The sequence below is a fragment of the Chrysochloris asiatica genome, unplaced genomic scaffold (genome assembly GCF_000296735.1).
Source record: "Chrysochloris asiatica unplaced genomic scaffold, ChrAsi1.0 scaffold00057, whole genome shotgun sequence".
Taxonomy (NCBI): Eukaryota; Metazoa; Chordata; class Mammalia; order Afrosoricida; family Chrysochloridae; genus Chrysochloris; species Chrysochloris asiatica.
This window is the reverse complement of record NW_006408575.1, coordinates 11,422,390-11,449,805: the sequence shown is the minus strand read 5'-3', so window position 1 is coordinate 11,449,805 and position 27,416 is coordinate 11,422,390. Positions and strand designations below refer to the sequence as shown.

General features: G+C 44.7%; 1 protein-coding gene across 2 annotated transcripts in view; it reads right to left on the bottom strand.

Annotated features, from left to right (window-relative positions):
- Window positions 1–6,415: 6,415 nt before the first annotated feature.
- Window positions 6,416–27,416, bottom strand: part of GALNT10 (UDP-N-acetyl-alpha-D-galactosamine:polypeptide N-acetylgalactosaminyltransferase 10 (GalNAc-T10)) — a 323,413-nt gene continuing 302,412 nt past the window's right edge. For both annotated transcript variants that reach the window (XM_006863909.1, XM_006863910.1), the window contains 5 exons: window positions 21,040–21,147; window positions 17,673–17,894; window positions 15,611–15,727; window positions 7,513–7,662; window positions 6,416–6,574 (listed from right to left, as the gene is read on the bottom strand). In XM_006863909.1, the coding sequence (XP_006863971.1) occupies window positions 6,416–6,574; window positions 7,513–7,662; window positions 15,611–15,727; window positions 17,673–17,894; window positions 21,040–21,147 (756 nt within the window). The remainder of the gene's footprint in view (window positions 6,575–7,512; window positions 7,663–15,610; window positions 15,728–17,672; window positions 17,895–21,039; window positions 21,148–27,416) is intronic.

Sequence of the window (27,416 nt, the reverse complement as noted above, 5' to 3'; positions counted from 1 at the left end):
TACTTTGCCGAGCAGGATGTCTCTCCTGATAACGTGTCCAAAGTATGTGAGACAAAGTCTTGCTCCCAAGGACAACAATCTGGTTGCACTTCTTCCAAGGCAGATTTGTTCATCTAAGGCAGTCCAAGAAGGTGTCAATTCAAGGCATCAACTCTTCAGTCTTCCTTATTCACTGTCTAGCTTTTGCATGCATATGAGGTGATTGAAAATACCATGGTTTGGGACCAAGCACAAAGGAGAAAGTGGAGGCTGTCTACTCCCATTAAGATTTACATTCTCAGAAATCCTAAGGAGCAGTTACGCTTTGTCCTATGAAGGGTTTCTATGATCAGAATTGCCTCAGTGGCAGTGAGTTTTGGGTTGGTCAGATGTACTTTAGTCCTCAAAGTGACATCTCTGCTTTTTAACATTTTAAAGAGATCTTTTGCAGCAGATCTGCAATGCATGGTTTGATTTCTTGACTCCTGCTTCCATGAGTGTTGATTGTGGGTCCAAGTAAAATGAAATCCTTGACAATACCAATCTTTTCTCCATTTAGCATGATGTTACTTATTAGTCCAGCTTTGAGACGTTTTGCTTTCTTTATATGAGTTGTAATCCATACTGACGGCTGTAATTTTTGATCTTCATCATGAGTGCTTCAAGTCCTTTTTTTGCTTTCAGCAAGCAAGGTTGAATCATCTGCATATTGCAGGTTGTTAATGTGCCTTCCTCCAATCCTAATGACCTTCCTCTTCATGTAATCCAGCTTCTCAGATTTACTCAGTATACAGATTGAATAAGGATGGTGAAAGAATACAACTTTGGCACACACCTTTCCTGGCACACACTTTAAACCGCTCAGTATCCTGTTCTTTCCGAACGGCAGTCTCTTGGTCTGTTTACAAATTCTGCAGGACTCTGTCTTAGTTATCTAGTGTTGCTCAATAGAAAGACCACAAATGGATGTCTTTCACAAACAGAAATTTATCCTCACAGTTTAAGAGGTTAGAAGTCCAAATCTCGAGTGCTAGTTCTAGAGGAAAGTTTATTCTTTGTTGGTTCTGGAGAAAGTCTGTCTCTTCCTTCAACATCTGTAGACCCAACAATTGTTTTGGAATTCCATTTCTTCACAATGTTTTCCATAAATTGTTATAATCCATACAGATTAATGTCTTTCCATAGTCAATAAAACACAGGTAACCATTTTTCTGCTAGTCTCTACTTTTAACCAAGCTCCACCTGACATCATCGATAACATCCCTTATCTCATAGCCTCTTCTGAATCCAGTTTGAATTTCTGGGAGTTCCATATGGACATACTGCTGCAACTGTTTTTATATCATCTTCAGCAAAATTTTACTTATATGTGGTATTAATAAGAAGCTCTGGTGGTAGTGGGTTAAGCACTGGGTTGCAACCAAAAGGTCAGCAGTTTGAACCCACTGGTTGCTTTGTAGGAGAAAGATGACGGTCTCCATAAAGTCTTCCATAAAGATTCACAGCTTTGGAAACCCTATGGAGCAGTTCTACCTTGTCCTATGGGGGTCGCTGTGAGTCTATAACAAGTTGATGTTAATGATACTGTTTGATTCCCATATTCTGTTGGATCACCTTTCTTTGAAATAGGCACAGATATGAATCTCTTCCAGTCAGTTGGCCAGGTAGCTTGTCTTTCAAAGTTCTTGGCATAGACAAGTAAGTGCTTCTAGTGTTGCATCTGTTTGCTGAAACATATCGAATGGTATCCCACCAGGTCCTGGAACCCTATTTTTTGTTAGGGCATTCAGCACAGCTTGAACCTCTTCCTTCAGTATCATTAGTTCTTGATCATAGACTACCTCCTGAAATGGGTAGCCATCAATCAATTTCTTTTGGTACAGTGACTATTACTTTCATCTTTTGATACTTCCTGTGTCACTGGGCCAACTACATTGAGTTGGTTCCAACTCATTAGGCCCCCCTATGTAGAACAGAACAAAAACACTGCTTGGTCCTGTGCCATCTTTACAATCATTGTTGTTCAATCTCACTGCTCCACCACGTGGTATCCAACAGCATCAGGATATATTGGAAAGTAGACTTGTGGCTGATGGGTTGAGCATCAGGAAACGAATTCATGTTGTCATTGCCCTCTTTAAACCCTTTATTCTTGAGTGAGTGTGTAAGGCCCTTCATGAGCTGCCCTACCTCTTTTAGCTCACCTCCTTCTGGTCCTCCAATAGTAGTCCTATCTCTGGGTGGCTGTACTAGCTGCTCCTGCTGTCTGAAACACTGACCCCTGATCACTTCTTGCCTCACTCCTTCATGTCTTTTAACCATCCTACCTAATATTGACCCTACCCCAGTCTCTAAAAGATCACTTGCTTTATCGTCTTTATAGCCCTGTTATTACTGTCATCTGACCTCAGCTTGGTGCTTCACTGCTTTCGATCTGTCCCCTTTACCCCCACCTCACTCCCCACCAAATACCATACCTAGAATAACAGCTCTTGGGAATTTACCTGTCTTTTTTAGTACCCACACTGAGCAGATGCTTTCTAAGTATTTGGGAGAATAACAGAAAGGAAATTGGCACATGACAAGGAACAAGCCAGAGACCACTTTAAAGAAAGTCTGGAAATTTACTCAACAGCAATCACAATTGTACATTGTAAGCCAGTCCTTCATGAAGGCTCACTGTTCCAGGCAGGAGATGTTGGTGGCCTTGAGTTTTCTCTGGAATCCCAATCTGGCTTCCCAAATATTCCCTGCCTGCAAACCCTTTGGGATTCCTGTCTTCAAGCCAACAACAGAGCAAGAGCCCAATTCTGCTGTCTGGAGTAGCTGAATGAACACCATTTGGGGAACAGAAGTTAAGGGAACCTTGTGACTTGGAATGTAGGTCCAACCCCTGCCCCAGAGGTGGAAGTGACCTTGGCTCAAGATCAAGTTTGGACTATTACTCAGATTTTCACCAAGAGTATCAGTTGATAGAATTCCAGAACAGAACAGTACTCCCTGCCCTTCTTCCATACTTGGAAACTTTTAGAAAACATTAAAAATGCATAGCCTCCTAGGAATTATAAAAGATCACTCAACCTTTACAAACAAACTGGGTATTGTTGAAGCAAAGACTCCAGTTACCAGTTACTACTGCACAGGGCTCTGCCACTTTATTTTTTGAGACTCTAGAGACTAGAAAAATGGAGATGTCTAGGGCATTCAGATCACTTTTTTCTTAGGTGCAAAAAGAAACTCAACAGGTAGGAGGCTTGACAAGTGAAATGTAATGGGCACTTTGGAGATTTTCAACAAAATTCTCAACAATGATTTTCTTCCTTGGGTCTCCCATCCAGATCACCTCTGCTGAGGTACCCTTTTGGCCTCTGAGATATTTCTTCCTAAAAGGGAGAACCCACCATTTTCAAAGTTGCAAAGACCACAAGGTGGAAGCACAAGGTGGAATGGCTTTTCACAAATGTACCTGCATATGGAGTCACCTCCAAAAGCCTGGTCCTCCCTTCAAAGACAGGTGCTGTTTGCATCTAGAAATGTTTCCAGAGTCCCCCTTTGGAAAGGCTGCTTGCGGGTAATATGGCTAGATCTTTTCTAGTCATAGCCTACTTTGTGACCTCATTCTCAGAGCAACAGCTGTAGAGGACCAGAAGCCAATTCTTACCCTCTGGTCACGAGGATGACTGCACCTCCACAGGTTACTGCTGAGCTCTCAGCTGGGGGTGTGAGCAGGGACCTGGCTTCTTGAGACTAGTGGTTTTCAAAAATGAGGCTAAAATAAGAGTGGCTTAGTACTTCCAACCAGTCAGTCAGTCAATCAATGAACCCCTCTCCTATCACACACTTTATCGAGTCCCAGGACCTACTGATGTCATACAGGCTCAGCAAGTACAAATGCCAGGAAGCCTAGGGGCCTGCCCAGCCCTGGTGGGGGTGTGAAACCAGACTGGAAAGGAGAACCAAAAGGAGGGAAAGAAGAGGGCTGAGGATTGCTTGCCTGTGCTGCTGCTTTCCATGGGAATCCCGGCCTGAGAACTCTGCCACCCACTGAGGGTAGGACCCTTTGGCAATTGAGTCAGTGTTTCCCTTCCCATAGTGAGATGCAGGATGAGCACTGTGTGTAACTGCAGACATGGTCTCAAACAGGGCCTGGTGAGGTAACACAGGACTCTCTCCCAGGTCAGGGACTCAGTGAGGGGGCCCAGGTACCTTATTAATTTGGTATGTTGTTTACCCCAAACAAAACAACTCTGGTCTCTGGCCCTCAGTCTCAATCTTGCTCTGGACCCAACATCTCCTGCTTGAAATCAGACATCAGGAAATTAGACAGACATACTCACCCAATAGGGACTGCATACAGCACCAACCCATCCCACCCCCTTTTGCCCCTCAACCCTGCCCCATTATGTTTGTCTAGCAAGGCACTAGGAAATGGTTCAAGTTTAGGGATTTACTGTACATTTGCATTTTTTTTTTTCTTCTTAAAAGGCACAGTTTTTATTTTAATGATGCTGCATTGCTCTCCGATGATGACTCCTTAACTCAACTCTCCAATGGCCACACGCTTATCTTAGATTCTAGAAGGGGTCTCATCTTTTGACTCCCTCCTGCAGAGCACCACTTCTAAAGGTATAGCACTCCACTGGAAAAGGACACAGGGGTCAATGAGAAAGTGTCCCAAACACAGGGGCTGCCGTTCCTACCAACAGGTGGCCAGAGCAGAGCTGTGGTGTGGAAGTGCTCCTTCACCAGCTACATGTTTAATAGGGATGGTGGTGGTTACGAGTGTGTAATCCCCTGCCTGTTCCTCCCAAGTAATCGATGGCTTGAGATCAGCCAGTATCTCAAAGGCAGATTTGTGGCTCCGTTCCCAGATTTCTGTCTCAGTAATTTAATTAGTAAGTGGCTCAGCCAACTGTAAGGACTATGACTTTGAGTCCTTCCTGGGCTAGCTGGTGGAAGCCATTGTTTGTGGAATACGCTTTCCATTTTGGAACCAGTGGATGGCAGGCTGGTTACAGAGATGCTTTCCATTGGTTTGGGAACCCTCTGGGAGTCTAAGCAAAAGGTAAACGTGACAAACTAGCATGGAGCTAGGTACACATGGCCATGCGACGCTGGTTCTTTCCTTCATGGCAAATGAGACTGCAACTGGGATAGTTCCAGGACTTCTGACTCCTCTGAGAACTGGAGAAAGCCTCTGACCCAAGCTGAAGGGCCCCCATGTCTCCCTGCCCCAACGTCACCAACCTTGAATTTCACAAATTATCTCTAGGCTGGGGGCTGCTGTAACAGCACTGCACCCGGCTGGCTGCTTTAACCACAGCGTTCTAGAACTCCATACTGGATGTGAAGATCCCAGAATCCTATGTAGCATCCTAGAGTGTGTGATCGGACGACAGAGTTCTTTAATGAATCTGAGAGTTCTGTGGAGAATTAGAACCATGTTGAGGTCAGAGGTGAGGCGTCTTGCCCACGGTCCATCCCAGAGGTCTCCAGACTTTGTGAGCACCTCTATTCCTCTCTTAAGACAAGTAACTGCCAGGAGAGAGAGGGAAATGGAAGCATGGATTGGGAATTGAGCCCACATTCTCAATTTGGCGGTCTTCCCCTAGCTTTTGCCAAGGGCATCTGAAACACAGCTCTGAGAAGCTGTGGGGGGCTGTGACCTTGAGCTGAAAGAGCGGAAGCTGGCACCTCACATACCCAGACACCAGGGGAGATGGCCTATATGTCCACATCTGCCAAGGACTGTCTGAGATCTCTCTTCTGACTCCTTGCAGGGCAGTTGGCCAGTGCTCAGCAATGACTGCTCTGAAGGCCCAGGTGTGGCCTACACATGAGTCACCTGAGGCTGTGATAGAACAGAGGCTGGGCAGCATCTACCCTGCAGAATCGAAAGGAAGAAATCAGTGGCCCAGAGGAGGGCCTCTTTCCCTCCTGCTGAGATGGGTGGCATCAGTGCTGTTAAAAGCTAGCCCAAACAGGCAGATTGTGCCTATCTCTCTAAAGTACCTTCAGGTATGGCAGCAACCCAAGTGCTGCGTAAGCTTGCAGGACTCATTTCTGGGTGGCCTAGAGTGGACCCGGTCCCGGCACTCCTCCAGTTAGATGCTCAAGGGGACATGGTGACAAAGCTGAACAGAGCCTCCTGGGTTTCTGTGAAGCCAGCAGGGGTTACAGCAAGCTCAGCGCTCACCTGCAGCCTCTTGTGGGGTCTGTCTCCCATCTCACCCTTGAGACTCAGGGGCTGAAGGAGCAGGCAGACACTGTGCTGCAAGTTAGGGAGGCCTGGGCAGTGTGGCTGTAAGAACCGTCTTTGCCCTGAACCACGTGACCAGCACCTGTTACATCATGGAGCCCAGGGATCCCTCGTCTCCCTTGGGAGAGGAAGGCTGCAGTAAAGGTGGGGGGCCCCTTGCCAAGGGGATGCCAGCATTCAATTTTGATTGAATTTCTCCAAGACAGTCGCATTTGTGTGTTCAAAGAGCCATTGCTGTGTGAGAGAGGAGGGGTTGCAGGTATTCATGAAGATCCTGTGGTCACTTTCACTGCAGTCCATGCAACTGCCACTGACCGGGTGGTACAGGGTCTTGTCCTACAAAACAGGGAACTTGTTAGCCAAGCAGCACTGGGGACAGTAACCGTCAAACAGCAAAATACTAATGGTAGCAGCAGTAAGGAGTGAGGACGTGGCTGGCTCGCTGCTTGCCCACCATTCGGTTTTCCTCCTGAGCTGCCCTTGGGGTTAATGGCACCAGGTGGTTGGGTTCTGGTCAGGGGGATGTGGGCAGAGGTGATGTGTGCCATGATGCCCAGGACTGGACCTGAACCTGTCTGGTGACATTTCAGTGGTTCATATGCTGGCTTTTATTTGTACTTTTTAATGGACTCAAGTGACCAACATGTAAGGCTGGGAATTTCAAGTTAAATTTTGGGTCAACCACCCTTTAGGTCTGGAACGGAACTCCTCCTCATTTGCCCAGTATTCAACCAAGCAGTACAGGGGGGACAACAATATTAGTAAGGTAGGTTCACCATGGATGGAATGGTCAACCATTCAAGATCAAAAGGGCAACATTTACTTATGGACAAAGTTCAGAAGGGTTGGGAAAGAGGGTGGAATCTAACAATTTGAATTTCTGGCTTTTCTGGAACAACTGGAAAATCAAGCATGGTAGGTGTGTGGAGTGAGTAACTGAGTGTGTGAGTGAGTATTATTGGGAAGTCCTACACTGCCCTTTTTTAAATAAAATAAAATAAATAAAACTTAACTGTGAGTTAACTCTTTGTTTTTATTGTTAGTTGCTGTCAAGCCAATTCTGACTCAGGGCGACCCCATGTGTGCAGAGCAGAGTCTGCCCCTTGGAAATTTCAAGGCTGGGATGGTTCAGAAGTAGATGACTAGGTCTTTCTTCTGAGGTGCCTCTGTAGTAGTCAGATGCTTAACCGTTTGTACTCCCAGGCACTCTCCTACATAGCTTTTGTAAAAACCCCGCTAGTTGCTCTGCTCGGCCTGGCACACTCCTGACTTACTTTGCGGTACTTCCATAGCTGGTTGCCTTTCATGCTGTGGCAGTCATACAGGGTGACCGGGCTGGTGTGGGAGATGGCATCAAAGCAGAACTTCTTGGTGTGCTGGGGGTCTCCAGGCCGGATATCCTCTCTCCAGGTGAAGGTGAACACCTGTGCACATGGGATGTCATGGAAGGGGCATCGAAGTCAGGGATACTGTTCTTCCTTTTTCTCCCCCATTTGTTTAATCATGGAAAATTTTAAACATAGAGGTCCAGAGAATTGTATACTGACCATACCTCTGATCCCAGCCATTCTGCTTAGACAATGACCGAGTTACGGCCAATCTTGTCATGGATATACCCCCTCAATTACCCTCACCCCATCCCACATTACTCTGAAGCAATCTGAGACATCATACCATTTCAGGCATACATGCTTTAGTAAGTACCATATAGAAGTGAAAGTTTTCAATGGTTTCTTTTTTCAAAATATTTTATTATGACTTCTGTAAAGTTTGCACAGCAAATTAAATTGCCTGCTTAACAATTTCCTCACAATTTGTCCAGTGACATTGGTTACGTTTTCACAGTGCATCAACTTTCTCATTATTTCTGTTCTGGTTGTTCTGTTTCTCGTCATCTAGTTTCCTTGCCTTTGGTTTTTGAGTAAATGTTGACGGGTCTCATACACATGATTTTTTAAAGGAGCACAGTTTTCATAGATGATAATGTTTATTTTATGAGCCAGTGTGTTATTTAGCTAAAAGATGACTTCATGGAAAAGTTTTGGCTCAAGGTTTAAAGAGTATCTCCAGACAATAGTCTTGGAGACCCTTCCAGACTCAACTGATCCAGTAAGTCTGGATTTTCTGAGAACTTGAGTTCTGTTCCATATTTCTCTCCCATTCCATCAGGATCCACCTACTGTGTTCCTGATCAGAATGGTTAATGTGGTAGTAAGTTACCATCTAGTTCTGGTCTCAGGACAGAGGAGGTTATGATTCTGTAGACTGTTAGTCCTGTGGGCCAGGTTTTTACCTGAGTCTTTTGTTTCCTTCTTTCTCTTTCACTCCAGATGTGTAGAGGCCAACAGTTGTATCTTATATGGCCACGTGCAAGCTTTGATGACTCTAGATGCTACTACTCACCAAGCTAGGGTGTAGAACTTACTATATTATACCAACTGACTGACCTGTCCCACAAGACTATGGTCAAAAGTCTTCAGATCTTGTAAACCAATTGTGCAAGGTGTTTGTTTAAAACTAAGAGTATCTGTGGTCATGTCCTCTACGTGCTTGATTGTATATATGAGTATATATGGTAGCATAGTGGTTACGAGTCAGGCTGTGAACCGCAGGGTCAGCAGTTCAAAACTACCAGCTGTTCTGCAGGAGAAAGATGAGGCTTTTTGCTCCTGTAAAGAGTTACAGCCTCTGTATAGGAAACCCTAGATAGGATCACTAAGAATTGGAACTGACTCCACGGCACAACACCACTACCACCACACACAATCACTTATATATATACATACACACACACATATATATATATATATATATATACAGTTGTTGTTAAGTGCCGTGTTGTTAGTTCCAACTCATAGCAACTCTGTATTAGGGTTTCCAAGGAATGGCTGGTAAGCTTGAACCTTGTGGTTCAAACTGATCTTGCAGTCAGTGCATTAATCCTCAGCATCACACCAAGACTCTCGCTATGGGTCAGAATCAACTTGATGGCACTTTACAATAACATGTATGTACATATATACTTGTATATGTCGTTGTTAAGTATTGTAAAGTATAGGGTTTCTGAAGCTGTAAATCTTTGCAAGAGAAGAAAGCCTCATCTTTCTCCTGTGGAGCAGCAGGTAGGCTTGAACAGAGGACTTCGTGGTTCATAGTCCAGTGCTTATTCTACAGAGCCACAGTACTCCCCATACTTGCATATAAAAGCATCTATATATGCCAACATAGCTACACACATACCTATACACTTGGATGCATACATACACACACACGAAACCACGCTATTTTTTTAGTTGTTGCATAGTTAGTTGTAACAATACTTTCTTAATGTTCTCAAATATCCAGAGTTCAAGTGTTCTTGATTGTTTTATCAATTTACTTTCAGTTAGCCTGTTTGAATCAGAATTCAAACCAGGTTTGCATATTTATTGCATCTGGCTGATAGCTTTTTGTGGTTGTTGTTGAGCAGCTTTGTTAGAGATAATTGGCATACAATAAACTGTACACATTTGAAGTGTACAATTTGATGAGTTCTGACATATCAAATTGTACTTGAACCCATCACCACAATGAAGACAATGAACATAACCATTATCCCCATATGTGTTCTCATGTTTCTCTGTAATTTCTTCTGCCCTTTCCTGCCCTTGTCCCTAGGCAATTGCTGATATACTTTGTGCTACTAGAGATCAGTCTGCAACTCCTAGAATTATATATGAATGGGATCATACAGTAGGCAATATTTTTTTACTCAGCATCATTTTGTTGAGATTCATCCATGTTATAATAGTATTTATCAATAGTCTATGCCTTGGTATTGGTGGTGGTGGTAGTTAGCTACCTCGAGTCAGTTTCAACTCATAGTGACCCTGTATAGGGTTTCTGAGGCTATAAATCTTTATAGGAGCAGAAAGCCTCATCTTTTTCCTGTAGAGCAGCTGGTAGGTTTGAACTGCTGAACTTGGGGTTAGCACTTGTAACCCACAATGCTACCAGGGCTCCTTTGCCTTGTTATTACTAATACTTCATTACATGGACATACCATTCCAATGAGCTGTTCCTGAACATGTGGGTTGTTTCCAGTTTTTGGCTATAGTAAAAGTGCTATGAATATTTGTGTCTAAATCTTTGTATGGATACATGCTCTTTTTCCTCTTGGGTAAATATCTAGGAGTAGAATAGTTGAGTCATGCAATACCTCTATTCTTAACTTTGTAGGAAACTGCCAAACTGTTTCCTAGAGCAGCTGTACTGTTTATATTCCCACCAGCACTGTGTAATCCTGTGTCTTTACCAATGCTTAGTCAGTGCTTCTAACAGGCATGTAGTGGCATTTTGGACTCTTGGTGTGGTGCTGTAGGATCAGCACTGGACTTTGATCCACAAGGTTGGCAGTTCAAATCTACCAGTTCCTCCTTGGAAACCCTTTGCAGGATTGCTGAGTGGGAACCAACTTGATGGCACTTAACAACAAGTGGCATTTCATTGTAAATTAAATTTCTATTCATCTAATAATTAATGATGTTGAACATCTTTTCATGTGTTTACCATCCATATAGCTTTTTGGTTAAGTTTTGTGCAAATCTATCAGCAGTTTTCAAATTGGTATGTTTGATTTCTTATTATAGAATTTTTTATATGTTCTGGATACAAGTCCTTTATCAGATAGATGTCTGACAAAGATTTTTCTTCCATTTTATATTCTCAACAGTACCTTTTAAAAAACGGACAGTTTTCACTTAGAAGAAGTCTAATTTGTCAGGTTTTCTTTTATGAATTATGCTTCTGGTGTTGTATCAATTTTAGCTAATTTTTGTATATGGCATAGGTTCTGTGTTAAATTCACTCTATTGCATTTTTGTTGTTATTAAGTGTCACAGAGACTGTTTTGATTTATAGCGATCCTGTATTGGGTTTCCAAGGAGCAGCCAGTAAGTCTGAACCATCAACCTTGTGATTCAAGCTGATCTTGAGGTTGAGTGCTTATCCTATGGTGCCACACCAGGACTCCATTAATTTTTATATTAAAGCTTCTTTAATTTTTATCAGCAAAGCTTTATTATATTGCCTATGGATATCCAATCATTTCAGCACCATTTATTGAAAATATTCTTTCTCCACTGAATTGCCTTTATACCTCTGACAAAAACCAGTTGTTTCTACATGTGTGGGTCTATTTCTGACTCTTCTCTGTTCTATTATCTATTGGCCTTCTTCATGTCAATCCTACACAGCCTCAATTACTGCTACTTTATAATGTAGCTTTAAATCTGTTAGTATTAGTCCTCTTTGTATTTCTTTTTCAAAGTTGTTTTGGCTATTCTGGGCTTCTAAACTGCATTTCCGTGTAAATTTTAGAATCAGCTTTTCAATTTCTATAAAAGAGCTTACTGAGATACTGACTAGGATTGTGTTCAATCTGTAAATGAGTTTGGAATGAATTGCCATCTTTATCAATATAGGAACTTTCCAGCCCATGAACATGGTATATATTTTAATCTTCATTTATATAGAGCATCTTTAATTCTCACCATCAAAGCTTCACTGTTTTTAGTGCATAGGTCTTCATGTCTTTTGTCAGACAGGCCTATTTCATATCTTTTCACGTTACTGGAAATGTTTGTCTTTAATTCTAATTTCAGAATCTTCATTAGTAGTACACAGAAATGCAACTGATTTTGTATCTTGCAACTTTGTTAAACTATGAGTTAAACTAGCTTTTCTATAAACTCAATTGTAATTGAAGCTTTTGAATTATGATGCTGGTAAAGAATATTAAAACATATTATGGACTGTCAAAAGAATGAACAGACATGTCTCGGAAGACATATATAGTCAGGATGCTCCTTAGAAGAGAGGGTGGGGAGGCTTCGTCTCTTGTCTTATGGACATGTTATCAGGAGAACATGTTACCCTGGAGAAGTACATGATGCTTGTTGGTAAAGTAGAGGGTCACAGGGTCACAATGAGCTGGAATCAATTCCATGGCAACTAGCGACAATGATGTTAGTTATAGGTTTTTCATTTGGTGGTGTTGTTAGTTGCCGCTGAGTAGATTCAGACTCATGGCAAACCCTTCTGTGTAAAGGAGACGCGCTTCTAGGCTGACTACCAGGTTTATCTCCTGAGGTTCCTCTGGGTGGGCTCAAAGCACCCACCTTTAAGTAGTTGGTAGTTAACTGTTTGACACATATCTGGTGCCCTTTATCAAGTTGAGGAAGTGCCCTTCTTTTTATTCAGAGGGTTTTTAAAATTAAGAATTGATGTTAGACTTTTTTCAAGTGTTTTCTCTGGGTTTATTGAAGTGATTATATGTTTTTTTCTTTTCCAGTTTGTTGTTATGGAATCACATGGGTTAATTTTCTAATATTAACCCAATCATGCATTCCAGGATAACTCACATTTGATCACATTTAGCCTCTTTACTTACTGCTGTATATGAGTTTCTAACACTTTCTTCTCTGCATTTAAGTTCATGAGGGAGAAGGGGATATGAGTCAAGGGTTTTCTTGTAATGTCTTAGGCTGGTTTTGGTATTGGGATAATATTGGCCTCACAGAATGAGAAAAAAATGTATTTTCCTCCTTTATAATTTTCTGGAAGAATTTTTATGGAATTAGTAATATTTCTTGCTTAAATATTTGACACACGTCATCAAGGAAGCTATAAAGCCTGAGTTTGATTGTGGGACGGTTTTACATTTCAGTGTCAATTCATTTAATAGGGGTATTCAGTTGATCTACTTCTACATGAGTGAGCTTTTGTAGTTTACATGTAAATTTGTCCATTTCTTCTAAAATGTCAAATTTATTGGCCTAAAATTATTCTTGATATTCTCTTGGTGGTGATTGTGTGCCGCTGAGTTGGTTCTGATTCATAGCGACCTTGTATAGGGTTTGTAAGGATATACATCTTTACGGGAGCAGAAAACCTCATCTTTCCCCTGAGAATGGCTGGTGAACTGGAATTGCTGACCTTGTGAACAGTTACCAACACAACACGTAACCCAGGACCCCACCAGAGTTCCTTTATTATTCTCTTATCACCCATTTAACACTTGTAAAATCCATAGTGATATCACGAGTCACACTGCTATTATTAGTAGTTTGTGTCATCTGTCTTTTTTTTTCCTGATCACTTATCAGTTCTATTGACTGTCTCAAAGAGCCTGCTTTTGGTTTCATTTGTTTTTCACTTTTCTAGCTTATTGATTTCTGCTCTGATCTTTATAACGTCCTTCCTTCTGCTCACTTTGGTTTCCATTTGCTCTCCTCCTTCGGTCTCTCAAGTGATCTGTCTGAGATCTTTGCAGCGTAGACAGTTAGTGATATACAATTTTCTCTAAGTACTGCTTGAACAGAGTCCTACACATTTTGATAGGCTGCTTTCATTTCCATCCAGTTCAAGATATTTTCTAGCTACTACTTTAATCCATTGTGGGCTCTGGTAGCGTAGTGGTTACGAATCGGGCTGCTAACCTCAAGGCTGGCAGTTCGAAACTACCAGTGGTTCCGTGGAAGAAAGGTGAGGCTTTCTGCTCCCATAAAGATTTACAGCCTTGGAAATCCTGTACAGGGTCACTTTGAGTTGGAACTGAATCCGCGGTACTTAACAACAACAACAACAACTTTAATCCATTGGGTATTTGTTGTTGTCAAGTGCCGTCGAGTCGGTTCCGACCCACTGCAATCCTATATAGGGTTTCTGAGGAGCAGCTGGTGAGCTTGAACTGCTGACCTTGCAGTTCAAACCAACTTGCAGTCCAGCGCATTAAACCACAGCACCACACCAGGACTCCAGGATTGGTTATTTAGAAGTGTGTTATCTCATTTTCAAATATTTTGGGATTTTAAAAGATCTTTCTGTTTTTGATTTCTAATTTAATTCCATGGTGGTAAGATAATATACTTTGTAGGACTTGGATTTTTTTGTTTATTGAGACTTAATTTATATCCCAGATTATGGGTCTACTTGGCAAACGTTCCCTGTGCACTTGGGAAGAACATGGGATGAAATGTTCTATAATGGTCTATCTGGCCATGTTGCTGGTATCTACTATATCCTTGCTTATTTTCTGCCTACTTTGTCTTATCAATTCTTGACAGAGCATTATATTATTCATGGTTCAGGATGCTGACGTGTTCTAGACTCACATTTCTCCCTTTATAGGTCTCACAAAAGTTCTCTGTTCAGGATGGCTGAGGATCCTGCTTGGGTATGTTTTCGTTCTCAGCAGTCAGACACTGACCCAGCCACAAGCCCAGTACTGCGTTGCTGCGTTTTTCAGTGACTCCTCCACAGGCAGTAGTGTGGACTGTCTCCACACACAAAGTTGTCTGAGGCTTAGCTTCCTTCTTACCTTCTATCCAGACCCCATGCTCTGCCTGGTTTCATTAGGGCTCTGGCAGGCACATTGTCTTGGAGAATTCATAATTAGTCAGGGACAGCCATTATCTGACAAGAATTATGATCAAGAAAGGATGAGGCAGAGCGAGAAGCATTCCAGAGGAGAGGCAGAGGCAGGGAGGCGGGTCTGTGTACAAGGCCAACAGGCAGTGCTGCCATTCTCAGCCTGGTCCCTGTTTCCCTGCTTCTGAATTTAGTGTTTACAGAGGATCCACGTCAACGTGCTTGAGCAGTGTACACTTCCAAAAATCCGGAAGCATCCACAGTTAGACAGAGACTATAGACTATATTCTTGAATCCAGATTCAATGGATTCTGGGTTTCTTAACATTTGGCTTAACTGAGAGCTAATAAACACAGTTTCTCAAAGAGAGGCAAGCCTTTCCGCCCCCCCCCCCCAACCCCCCCAAGGCACACTTGCATTGCTCATTCATTTGTCAGCATCCCTTGGGGAACCACACCCTCAGGCGAGGAGGGCAGATGACTCAGGCCTGGATAATAACAGAATAGTGATTGGCTCAGGGGTGCCAAAGCTTAGCGCCTGCCTATGGCCCTTCCTCAGCCAGAGGGGACAAGCCTCTCCACTGGGGGACTGGAAGTCTCAGCTGCCACTGCCACATGGGAAGGACCAGGCTAAGAATGAAGCAGCAAAAGGCGAGCTGAAGTAGAGTATTGGAGAGAAGTAGAGTATTGGAGAGATCCAGATGACATCGTCCAGACTGCAGTGATAGGCGTCTATAAAGCCCTCTTTTACTGAAGGCCACTTTGGCTGGGTGCCTGTCATCTATAATACAAATAGTCTAGATGGATGGCTTTATTGCAGAGTGAAGGACTCCTCTCTCAGGGTGCTCTGATAAAGTCATCCCTGACATTCCTTTTGTCCCTGCCTCTCCCTCCAGCCCTAACCAGAGGAGTAAGTACTCCAGGCTGTAGCTGGGATGGTAAATCCCCGGAGAGTGGCCCTTACCTGCATGTTGTTCCAGGCGGCCTCCCCTCGGCCCCGCACACAGCTCTCTAGCCTCAGTGGGGAGCCCAGGGCCCCATGCTTCGTGTCTGCGCACAGCCCTGTGCCCACACTGCGGATCTGGAAGGGAAGGGGAAGCAGAGGACCAGTGAGGCACCTCATTGCACATACCTGGGCTCCTGCTGGGGTGGGAGGAGTGAACACATTAGATGGGTTAAGTTCTGAGTTGTCGTCATAAGATTCGCTTCAGGTTGCTGGAAGTACCTGGAGTCTCTTGATAAAGGACTAGTCAATCAGCACAGAACAGCCCCTCAAGATGCTGGTCTGTTCAGAGCAAGCAGAGTCACATGTTCGGGGGAGGCTGGGGGGCTGGAGGAGATGAATTGTTGAAATGCAGACTCCCTGGCCCTGCTCCCACAGAATATGATTCAGTAGGCCCAGGCATCACATTTTGCTCCTGTTAAGTACTGAATTGTGTGTATCCAAAATATGCGTTGTATTCCTGGCCCTTGTAGCTGTCTGTCAATGTGACTATGTTTGAAAACACTGATTTTCTTCTGTTATATTATTGAGGTCAGACCAGTGTAGGGTGGCTCCACAATCTAATTAATTCTGAGTTATAAAATGAACAGAATAGACTCAAAGACATACACACATGGGATGGACGGACAGATGTCATGTGAAGATCATCTACAAGCCAAAGATCCAAAGAAAGCCTGGGGCCACTAGCAAGGAAGGAATCCACACATCTGAGATCCTGACTTGGACTTTTAACCTCCAGAAGTATGAGGAAAAAACAAAATTTCTGTTGTTTAAAGCCACCCAATTGTTGAATTTGTGTTATGGCAGTGCTCAACATTAAGACCGTCCCATTCCAGGTGACCCACGTGCACGTGGTCCAGGGACCACACCTTATGTGTGGCTTAATAACTGGGGGCACTGACCGGTCCAAAAGCCCTGATGTGGCACTGTAGGATAAGTGATGGACTGCTAATTGCAAGGTCGGTGGTTCAAACTCACCAGCTGCTCCGTGGAAACCATATACAGGGTCACTCTGAATCTGAACCCACATTTAACAACAAGTCCAAGACGTTTTGCTTTCTGTTCAAGTCAGAACTTGCTTCGATCACACACAGGAGATCTGATGGTACTCTAAGAAACAAGAATGACGAGAGCACTCCTCCTTTCTTACTTGGTTCCTTCACTGTATTAGCCCATCACCAAGCAGCAAATGGTAACATAGCAGGACAGAGAAGGCCGGGCCACCCATGGGTTCTTTCCCTTCTAGTCTTCCTTATTTACCAGTAAGTGAGAGGTGGAGTGTTGGGAGGATGCACATTTTCAAGGGGTGAAATAAAAACAACTGAGCTGGTTCTTTGCAGTATTTCTATTGGAGTCCTGGAATGTCATAGGATAAGCACTGGACTGCAAGGTCAGTTTGACAGCAGGGTCGGTGGTTCAAACTCACCAACTGCTCTTCAGAAACCCTAGACAGATTTGCTAGGAGTCGGACCCAACTTGAGGATGCTTAACAACAACAAATAAGACAAAAATATAAATGCACAGATGAGGTATGAAATACAGATTGTGTATTTTAGTGATTTCCCACAAAAGTTAACATTGACATGTTAACTGTAGCATGGCATGACATAAAGATGAATGGTAACATTCATGCTAGTAATTTAAGGTCGTTACCATTTCTTTACTTAGAGTATAATATGGTAGTGATGTGCCATGGGATCACGTCGCACTCACACTGACCCTGTACAGTGTTTCCAAGGCTGTACATCTTTAAGAGAGCAGAAAGCTTCATCTTTCTCACATGGAGCAGCTGGTAGTTTCAAACTGCTGCCTTAGAGGTTAGCAGCCTGATTTGTAACTACTGCAATACCAGAAACGCAAGGTAAGTTGAGGGAGAGGGAGAGAGACATCGTAGAAGGCAGGAAAGGCTTGTCTATTTTATACCTATATGGCAATTTTTTCCTGTTTGTAAATAAGATGTTCGCATGTTCATTTTGCATGGGGTCCTGCCAATTGTGCAGTCAGCTCAGTCCTCCAGACTCACCTCTCCCCAGGCTGCCGCCGGAGGCTCCACTGGTGGGTAGAACTTGGGCAGGTCCCAGGCAATCTTGGTCATAAACCACTTGAAACTCATGCAGTTCAGGGAACTGCGGAGCTTCCTCTGGGCAGCTACATCCCCGGCTGAGAGGTGGCGGTATTCTGGCCGACGCTGGTAAATGTACTCCGCATACTCATCCATCCACACTTCCGCCACTCGCTTAAGGTTCTGGAAAAGAAGAGGCAGGTGGAGAATCAGGCTCTCTGAAGAACCACAGCCAGAGGTGGGTGCACAGTGCTGGGAGATGGAGGTCAGACTTTCGTATTTTACATTACATCTAAGACCTTAGTTCCACTGAGATAGAAATAAAAATCTTATGGTTTCTGGGGAACCTGAATTATCAGTGTTTCTAGGGAACCCTGGTGATGCAGTTGTTAAAGCACTCTGCTAGTAGCCAAAAGGTTGGTGGTTTAAACCTACCAGCTACTCTGCTTCTGTAAAGATTTACAGCCTTGGAAATAAATGGGCAACTCTACTCTGGTAGCATAGTGGTTACAAATCAGGCTGCTAATCTCATGGTCAGCAGTTTGAAACTACCAGAGGTTTCGCTGGAGAAAGATGAGGCTTTCTGTTCCCGTAAGGATTTACAGCCTCGGAAACCCTGTACTGGGTCACTATGTGTTGAAAGCAACTTGATGGCACTTCACAACAACAAGGTTATTAGCAGGGAGTGCAGTGGCTCTGTAGGATAAGCACTGGACTGCGAACCATAAGGTGGGCAATTCAAGTCCATCAGCCATTCCTGGGGAAAAGGATAAGGCTTTCAATTCCTGCAAAGATATGCAGCTTTGGAAACACTATACTGGGTTGCTATGAATCAGAACTGACTCAAGGACACTTAACAACAAGGCTATTAGCGGGAGTGTGGTGGTTCTGTAGAATAAGCACTGGACTGCTAATGACAAGGTTGGCAGTTCAAGCCTACCAGCCACTTGTGGGAGAACGATGAAGCTTTCTGCTCCCACAAAGATTTACGGTCATGACTCCAAAGTGATGGCACTTAACACAACAACAAGGCTATTAGCAAGGATCCCTGGTGGTACAGTGGGTTAAGCACTGGATTGCTAACCTCAAGGTTGGCAGTTCAAATCTACCAGCCGTTCTGAAGGAGAACGATGAAGCTGTCTGCTAAAGATTTACTGTCTCGGAAACCTTAAGGAGCCGTTCTTGGTCCTGTTGGGTCATTATGGGTTGGAGTTGACTCAGTGGCAGTGTATTCAGGTTATTAGTGCATCTCCCCACCACCCTAGTAACATGATGTTCTAGGAGATGATGTTTTATAAGGTTTAGGATTTGGCTGATAAATAGTGATGAGCAAACAATTTAAAATCTGATATGTAACCAACTGAGATTAGTTAGATGGGACTGTCCTTAGAATCCTCCACCACTAGAGGGCACTGCCGGCTCTCTTTTCCTTCAACACTGGCCCTGAAAGCTGCCCCTCCCGCCTCTTGGAGCTTAGCTCCCCACCCACCACTAACTGAGCTAGAAGATAGCCTTTGCTTCTTTGAGCCTCTCAGATTTCCTAGTAAATCACAAGACAACAGCTTTTCCAGGTCCCAGGGGCTAGCATTTAGCATGGCAAGATTGCCAAGTGAATCAAGAGGCAGCAGGGGGGGCAGAAGGAAGCTGTGGACCTATGCCAAACAGGCTTAGGCTTGCCCAGGGCTTGGTGTGGAGAGCATGGGTGTCTTCACAGAACAAATCTGCCCCTTGGGGACCCTTCACCTCTTAGTTTTCCTTTTGTGGTCCTCCTGATTTGCTTTTCTTAAGATGCTTAATATTTAAAAATTTATTTTTAGTATTTAGAAATGTCATTACAGGCATCCCTTACTTTTTGAAAGTTTGCTTTATGTTACTTTACTTTTAGGTAACTAACCAATATCGAACATAAGTCCAAAGACGATTTTCACTTTTGTGAAAAAGGCGAAAATGAAAACGAAGTTCCAAAGTTTGTTTTGCAGTGAGCCCTAAAGAGACAACACATACTGAGCAGCAAGAATGGCGCTACCGAGCTCCTTCCTTGGGAATTACACTCAGCATCTCAGCACCAAGGTGTGAGCCATGGCTGTGAGCTGTCTCTCTAGGTCTGTGTTAGTGTGGAGTCCTCATGTGGGTTAATGCCCTGGACTTCAAGGTTGGTTTGAACCTCAAGGTCGGCAGTTCAAGCACCAGCTGCTCCTGTGAACCCTATACAGACAGGGTTGCCAGGAGTCAGAACCGACTCAATGGCACTTAACAATAACATACGTTAGTGTGATTTTCTTTTGGTTTTATGTGTTATTTGGTATGATTTGGCAGATTATTTTTGGGGTCTGAGAACACTCAAAAAATCTCCCATTTAAATTAATAGTAATTGCTTCTTTGCTTTACGCCATTTCTTACGAAAGGCTTCAAAGGAAGACTACTTCAGATAGCATCAAAAACCACAAACAACAACAAAACAACTCGGGCTCACAGATTTCTATTTGCAAACTGCAGTCATTTTGATTCAAGCAATGATACATATCATTTTAAGGCAATGGGATCTTTGATAACTGTTTTAGCAATGGAAGTGGGAGGCGGTGGGGGGAGGGGAAGACACTGGCACTTTAGTCACCATCTTGGTACCAGGACCGTGAAGTACCTGGTCTCAGGCTTTCCCAAACACACACATCACACCCCCGTGTTAATATTTAACTAACATATTTCTTTAAACAAGGCGCCCTGGTGGCACAGTGGTTAAGTGCTCCAAGGTTCAAAGTCAGCTGTCCTGCGGGAGAAAGCCGTGGCACCCTACTTCTGTAAAGATTACAGTCTTGGAAACCCTATGGGGCTGTTCTATTCTGTCCTACAGAGTCGCAATAAAGTCGAATTAACGTTCACGGCAAGGGTGTTTTTTAAATTATTTCAGGGTTTAACTTTGCATCCACTCAAGCTTTATCTTAAGTAAAATATCTGCGAAATCACAAGTCTGATACACTAGCACACATTAATTTTTAATCCACATTAACATAAACACATGAAAAGTAAAAAATGTTCTCATGTCTACCACCTTTTATCATCTCTGTCTATCACACTTTGGGAAACTGCATCCTTTCCTTCATGCTCTTGGCAATGCTAAGAGTTGGAAAGAATTAGTGTTTTTTTTAAATGCAGGAAGCAACACAGGCTCAGAGGAGTAAAGCAACCCTCTCAAGGTCACACAGCTAACAGGTGGTGAAGCAGGATTTTAAGGAAGCTCTCAAGACACTTCAGGGTATCTGTGCTCTGCTTAGGTTGAGTCCCTCCCCTCCTCCCCCCTCCCCCCCAACCATTGAAGCCATCATCTTACCCGGGCCAGGCTGACTCCAGCTGGAACCTTGTAGGGCACATATTTCCTGTAGATATGGCCCACCCTGGAGCAGGGAATGTCCTCCATGCGGCCCCCACACATCCACACCTGCAGGGAGCAAAGGGAGAGAAGATGAATTTAGCAGTCCTTAGTGCATGGTGTCAGCAAATGCATCTGCCTAGACTGTCTGCTGAAGCCTCATGTTCATAGAACTCACCAAGGAAGAGAAGCCATAGTGATAACAGCAGTCAACAAGAGCAGACAGCTAGTACTTGGTCACTGGCAAGCACTGTATACTAAGGGCTCCCCATGTATACCCACACTGAAGCTTCATCAGGAAACCAATAACGGAAGGAGTAACATAGTACCATTAAACAGACGAGGAATCTGCGGCTCAGAGAATCCAAGAAACTTGTGTAAGGATGGTGGAGGTTGTGTTGGTTCAGACTCATGGAGACGCTGTATAGTTTCTGAGGCTGTAAATTTTATGGGAGCAGTAGCCTCATCTTTCTCTTGATTGGTAGAGTAAATGACCTTGTATAGTTAGCAGCCCAGCTCATAATCTGCTATGCTACTAGTTCCTTTGTCTAAAGTTACAGACAAGTATCTTTACTTGTGTAAAGTGGTGGGGCCAGAGTGTAAGTCCGGCTTTAGCTACAACAGAGTCTGAGCTTTAAAGCACTATGGATACAGGGAGTGCTGTGTTGAGAAGAATTCTAAGGCAGCACTGGGACTCACTTAGCAAGTCTGACATTGAGTGAGACGGGGCGAGGGAGCACACAGGCTCTAGATGTTTACTGACTCTGGCATTAGACTCTGGAGTTTCTCCTGAGAGCTTTAAGCCTCTTGCTGTATTATGAAGAGGGGGCCCATCAGCTTCCCTGGCCTAACTTCTCCCTGTGGTTGGGCTTGCTAAGCTATGCAGCTGGGTAGAACGGCAGTGTGTGGGTTGCAGTGTGGGCTCTGGTGTTCCTCCCTGTATGTACCCCAACACTGGGGGAAACTCTGGCTGTCACACAGAGTTCCTGGGTTTGCCTGCACACTGCTCCGACAGCACTTTAGGGGGTTCTTATTGAGCAAAATCCATGTTAACTCATACCGACTGAGGACCAGCCTGGGCAATGGAGCTGGGGCCAAACCCTGGCTCAGCCCCTTACCAGCTCTATGATCTTGATCACGGCACTTTACTTCTTTAAGATTCCGTTTTCTCACATGTGAAGGGGGACTGGAAATTATATATGATAGTCCATTTAGAGTGATTAGCACGGCATTTGGCATATATTCAGAGTAGTATTATGAATTCATACCTTTGACAAATATTTATAGAGAGCATCTCTTACATGCCAAGCATTGTGAAAGTCAGCCCAGGCTCCTGCTCTCATGGCGGGGGTGGGATGTGGTAGCCAGTAGCCAAGATGCCCCCCATGATCCTCACTTCCTGGTATCAGCACCCTTGTGTAGTTCCCACACCAAGTTTTTTGTCATACTACAAAACTGACAGTCCTGAGGGACACTGTGGCTTTTCCCTTGTTCTCTCGGGGATTGCTTGCTTTGAGAAAGTCAGCTGCCATGCCATGAGGCCACCGAGCAGCCCCATGGAGAGGTCGTGTGGTATGGAACTGAGGTCTTCTGCTAAGAGCCAGCACTACTGGGATGGGATGAGCCATCTTTAGAAGCAGATTCTCCAGGCCTGGTCAACCTCAGATGACTATAATCCTGACTGACAACTTGAGTGCAACCTTGTGATGGATGCCAAGCTGCTCCCAAACCCCTGCTAGAAAATAACTGCTTGTTGTTTTGAGATGCTATGTTTTGGGGTAGTTATTTTCCTGTGGGAATAGATAATAACACAGAGAAAGATAGTTTTAGATGTGTACCATGAGGAAGACAAAACAATGCAATCAGACAGACTCACTGTATGGGGTGTTACTTTATACCCAGCAGTTAGTTGGAGAAGGAACTACTTGAGGGGAGACTTAAAAGGATAAGAAGGCAAAGGTAAATAATGATTAGGGGTAGGGGAGAGAAGAGCAAATGCAAAGGTCCTGGGGTAGAGACTACTTGGCATAATCATTGCACAAAGAAAGCCACAGGCCTGAAGCAGAGGGGGCAAAGGGAACAGTGATGGGAGGGGAGGGGGAAGAGGGGCGGGCTAGCTCATGAGGATCTCAAAGGGCCAAGCAAGGAGTCTTGTAAAGTCTTCAGGAAGGAGATGGCACAATCCAATTTACATTTTATACAGTTGACTCTGACTATGGCGTAGCGAATGGCCTGCTGGATGCAGGCTTGGGGGAAGGATTCCTGTGAAGGCTTCATGTGAGGAGGTGGCTGTAGCGATAGTGGGACACAGCTTGAGTGGACATTATAATCAATCTACTCATAGCCCCTTGTTGTGGAGTAAGGGCTGGGAAGGGGGGCATCTGCAACCCTGACCCTGGAAAATAGCCCCTTCCCAGCATGAACTATGCAGAGAGCCACTGGGGACAGGACCTCATGTCTTGATTGGTTCTGGGCTCTACAAAGTCCACTTTTCCACCTGGCACCTGACACCCTCTGTGACCTCTGGCCAATAGCTGTCCCCACCCCACCTCTGGTGACCCAGCCCCAGCTTCCCGAGAGGGGAGATGCAAGGGGCTGCAATTAGTGGAAGTGCTGCCTAGAGAAGTGCAATTCTATTCTCCTCTGGGGGGAGAGAAAAACCGAGTAAGTCAATACAACACAACATCGGTCTCTAGATAATGGGCTCCTGATGGTAGATTAATGTCAGGGCCAAGCCAAGAAGTTTATTTTCAAACCAGGAGCTATTGATCAGGCGCCAGCATCCCATAACAATAACTCTTCCTTTATACAAAGTGACTGATGTGGAAGGGATGCCTTTGTAAAGCAGACATTGCCTAGGTTGCTGCTGGGCTGCCCCCTGCCTCTCAGATGATGGAGCAGCACTGGGCAGGTAGGGGATATCTTGTCCTGCTCTATTTCTGAGCGTCTCCTGGTGGCTGGTTAGGCTGGCTTCCAGCTCCCTCGGCTCCATATTAAACCTGCACTAGCTAACAAGGCTATGTCTCCAGCTCTGCCAGGTGGGAAAACGTTCCTTTCTGCAGTTGTATGATCAATCCCCAAATCCTTCTTTTTCCTGTGACCTTTGGCTTCCTTGGGCCTGATCATGGACATCAGCCTGAGGGTTTCCGAGGGAGTCCAAAACCCAGAGGGAGTACTGGCTTTGGAACTCGCTGACTCTCTCTCTATGAGCTACCTTTAGAGATGGACACCTATTCAACCAAGGTTGCTACCAATTCCTGAGTCCTCAGGGAGCCCCCGGGCAGCCTGAGAGGAGCCCAGTGCGGGCACCCCTAACTCTTCAAAGTGTCCTCTGGCCACCACAGAGTGTCAGTGTGATGAGACAGCACACAGCTCATGCTGCTTCTCCTCTGGCCGGGCTACCTGCAGGCCCCACCTATGCGTCCTCTGCTCACACCTCACCCATCACAGCCTGCTATGAACTGCCCTGTGTCCCCCAGAATAGGTGCTGAGATCCTAATCCCTATACCTGTGGATGCCAACCTGTTTGCAAAATGGGGTTTCTTCGTTATATTAATTAGAAAATACCTGAATCAGGTGGGTTTTAAATGTAATCATTTCTAAATTCTCAAAAGAGTATATTAGGTACAGATTCAAATACACGAGGTGAAGACAGATGCCATGTGAGGGTCCTCTATAAACCAAGGAATGTGAGGGTCCTCTATAAACCAAGGAATGTCCTGAACTATCAACAGGGAAGGATCAACATAACTGATACCCTGATTTGGACATTTAGCCTCCAAAACTGAGAAAATAAATACCTGTTCTTTAAAGCCACCTCTCCTTATGGTATTTCAGTGACAGAGGCACCAGGACACTCAGACACACCCTCTACCTCTGTTAGCCAGGCTCTTACACTAGCTCTTCTCTCACCCCGCTGCCTGTACCTGCCACTTCTTCTGGTCCCACTCATCTGTCCCCTTCTCAGGGGGCTTCTCTGGCCTCCACGATACGTGTTATCACCTATTGTTGGGCATACACAGCACCATACACGTTTCCTCCATTATGTGATTACAGTGTAATTCAGTGTCCATGTGGTTGGTCACCACATGTCTAGTCCTCTGCAAGGGTGTCCTCTTTTGGGGATTGTCTCCCCACTCCCTGCCACCCAAGGCCCGGTCAGGCTGGCCAGCTGGAGCCCCTGTCTCCTGCTCTGTGAGGCTGGTGTGAGGCAGGGACACACTGTGCTTGATCTGAAAGAGGCTACACTCTTTTCTGGGATGGAGAACCTGGAGGACAGTGTGACTGGAGCCACCAGTGACCACCTCAGCCACAACACAGGAAGGGCCACCTCCCCACTGTGCAGCTGGCACAGAGGAAAGCAGTGTCAGGGGAGAGGGAGAAGGAGGTAGGAAGAGGGGACGAGGCAATGCATGCCAGGATTGTCACACTGCAGAGGGTCCATCCTTGAGCACTCCTCTGCCCTCTACTTCTTGGCTACATTCAGTTTAAGATACCTTTCTGTGACTTTCAAATGGAAGCATCCTCATCAAGCCCTCTGTGTTCCACTATACTTGCCTTCTGTATGGCAGGGTCACGTCTCTTGTATTTACCACTGGACCCCTGTGCCTAGCACTGTGCTTTGCCATCACAGGCACTGTGCATGGATTTGCAAATGCATGAAGCAATTAAACGAACCAAGACTGAAGCAGACTCAGGAATAGGGGTTTGATTAGAGAAAGGATGGATCTCCTTGTTTCGACATCAATTCTTTAGTCTCTAGAAGAAAACCAATGTCTCTGTTATTTTGCCTCTAGTAATTATAGTGCTATGAGTTAAGGCAAGGTTGGTTTGAACTGCAAGGTCAGCAGTCCAAGCTTACCAGCCGCTCCTCGGAAATGATTTACAGGGTCGCTGTGAGTCGGAACCAACTCGACAGTCACTTAACAACAACTATTTTAGCAAGAATGTATGTTGTTGTGAGGGGCAAGAGGTTTTACATTCTTGAGCAAACGTTTCTATCTCCATCTCTTTTAGGTTGAGCTTTGTGGGCTGTATCTTGGCTGAATCTGTCTGGGGGAAGCAGACAGAAGGTCCAGGAGATATCACCACTGTGGTCACCACTTAGCCATCTCCCTCCTGTGACAAGCAGCTTTCAAATTTGCTACTGGGGGCACAGGATCCCAAGACTGGAAGGACTCATGGTGTTGGGACTCTGCCCTGAGGTGGGGAGTTAGGCAGGGCTGGTCGTAGATCCCAGGTTCTATGGTTCTGCTCAGAACCCAGGTCTTTTATCTTTGTTATTTCTTGTTGTTAAGTGCTGTCGAGTCAGTTCTGACTGATACTGACAGAACTCACAGGGTCTGTGAGGAGTGGTTTGAACCGCTGACCTTCCAGTTAGCAGTCCAGTGCTTATCCTAGAGTGCTACATCAGGACTCCTCCATTCTGCCACAGTTGAGGCAGCAGCCATTACAGACCCTCAACCAGAGCCAGTGGTCATAAGCACACACTCAAGAAGTTGGATTCCCTGCATTCCAATCAGACACTAGCACCTGCCGTGTGATCTTGTCCAAGTTAGTTAGCCTGGGGGAGGGTGAAGACCTCAGTCTCCTCATCTGTAAAATGGGGATGATGCTCTCACAGGCAGTTGTGGGCATGAGACACCCTGTGTGATGCCTGGCTCATAGTGAATATGACTAATGGAAGTCACTTCTATTTCTAAGTGTATGGGAAATACTGCCACTTTGAAATTATACAGAGGTCCTTGGGTAGCTCAAACAGTTTGTGCTAGATGGCTAATCTAAAGGTTGGCGTTCAAATCTACCCAGCAGCACTGTGAAAGACAGACCTGTTTATAATGTTTCTGTAAAAACATTATAGCCAAGAGAACCCTGAGGAGCAGTTCTACTCTGTAACATAGGAGTCAGAATCGACTTGACGACAGCAGGGTGAAAATCATATTGTATTCTGCTCTTTTACTAACACCATTGCTTTTTTTTTATTTTCTCAACTGACTTGGTGGTAAAACTTGCAAGTATGTAGAAGAATGACAGGGCTGGAGGGGGGTGGGTGCAGGCCAAAGTCACAGGCACTGTGACTGCCTCAGGGCATTCTCTTCTCACTCAAGGGAAGCTCTGGTAAGAGGCATCCCAGGGAAATGGGAGCTGCAGTGCTGGCAGCAACCACAGAATGCTTAATATGTGAAAGGAAAACAAGCATAGACCATTGGGAAGACGAGCTGCCAAGTGTAACTTTCTCTATGCCCACTCCACTCCCGTGTGTGTGTGTGTGTGTGTGTGTGTGTGTGTGTGTGTGTGTGTGAGAGGGTCTTTACTGGCCTGTTGGATGGAGGTTGAGG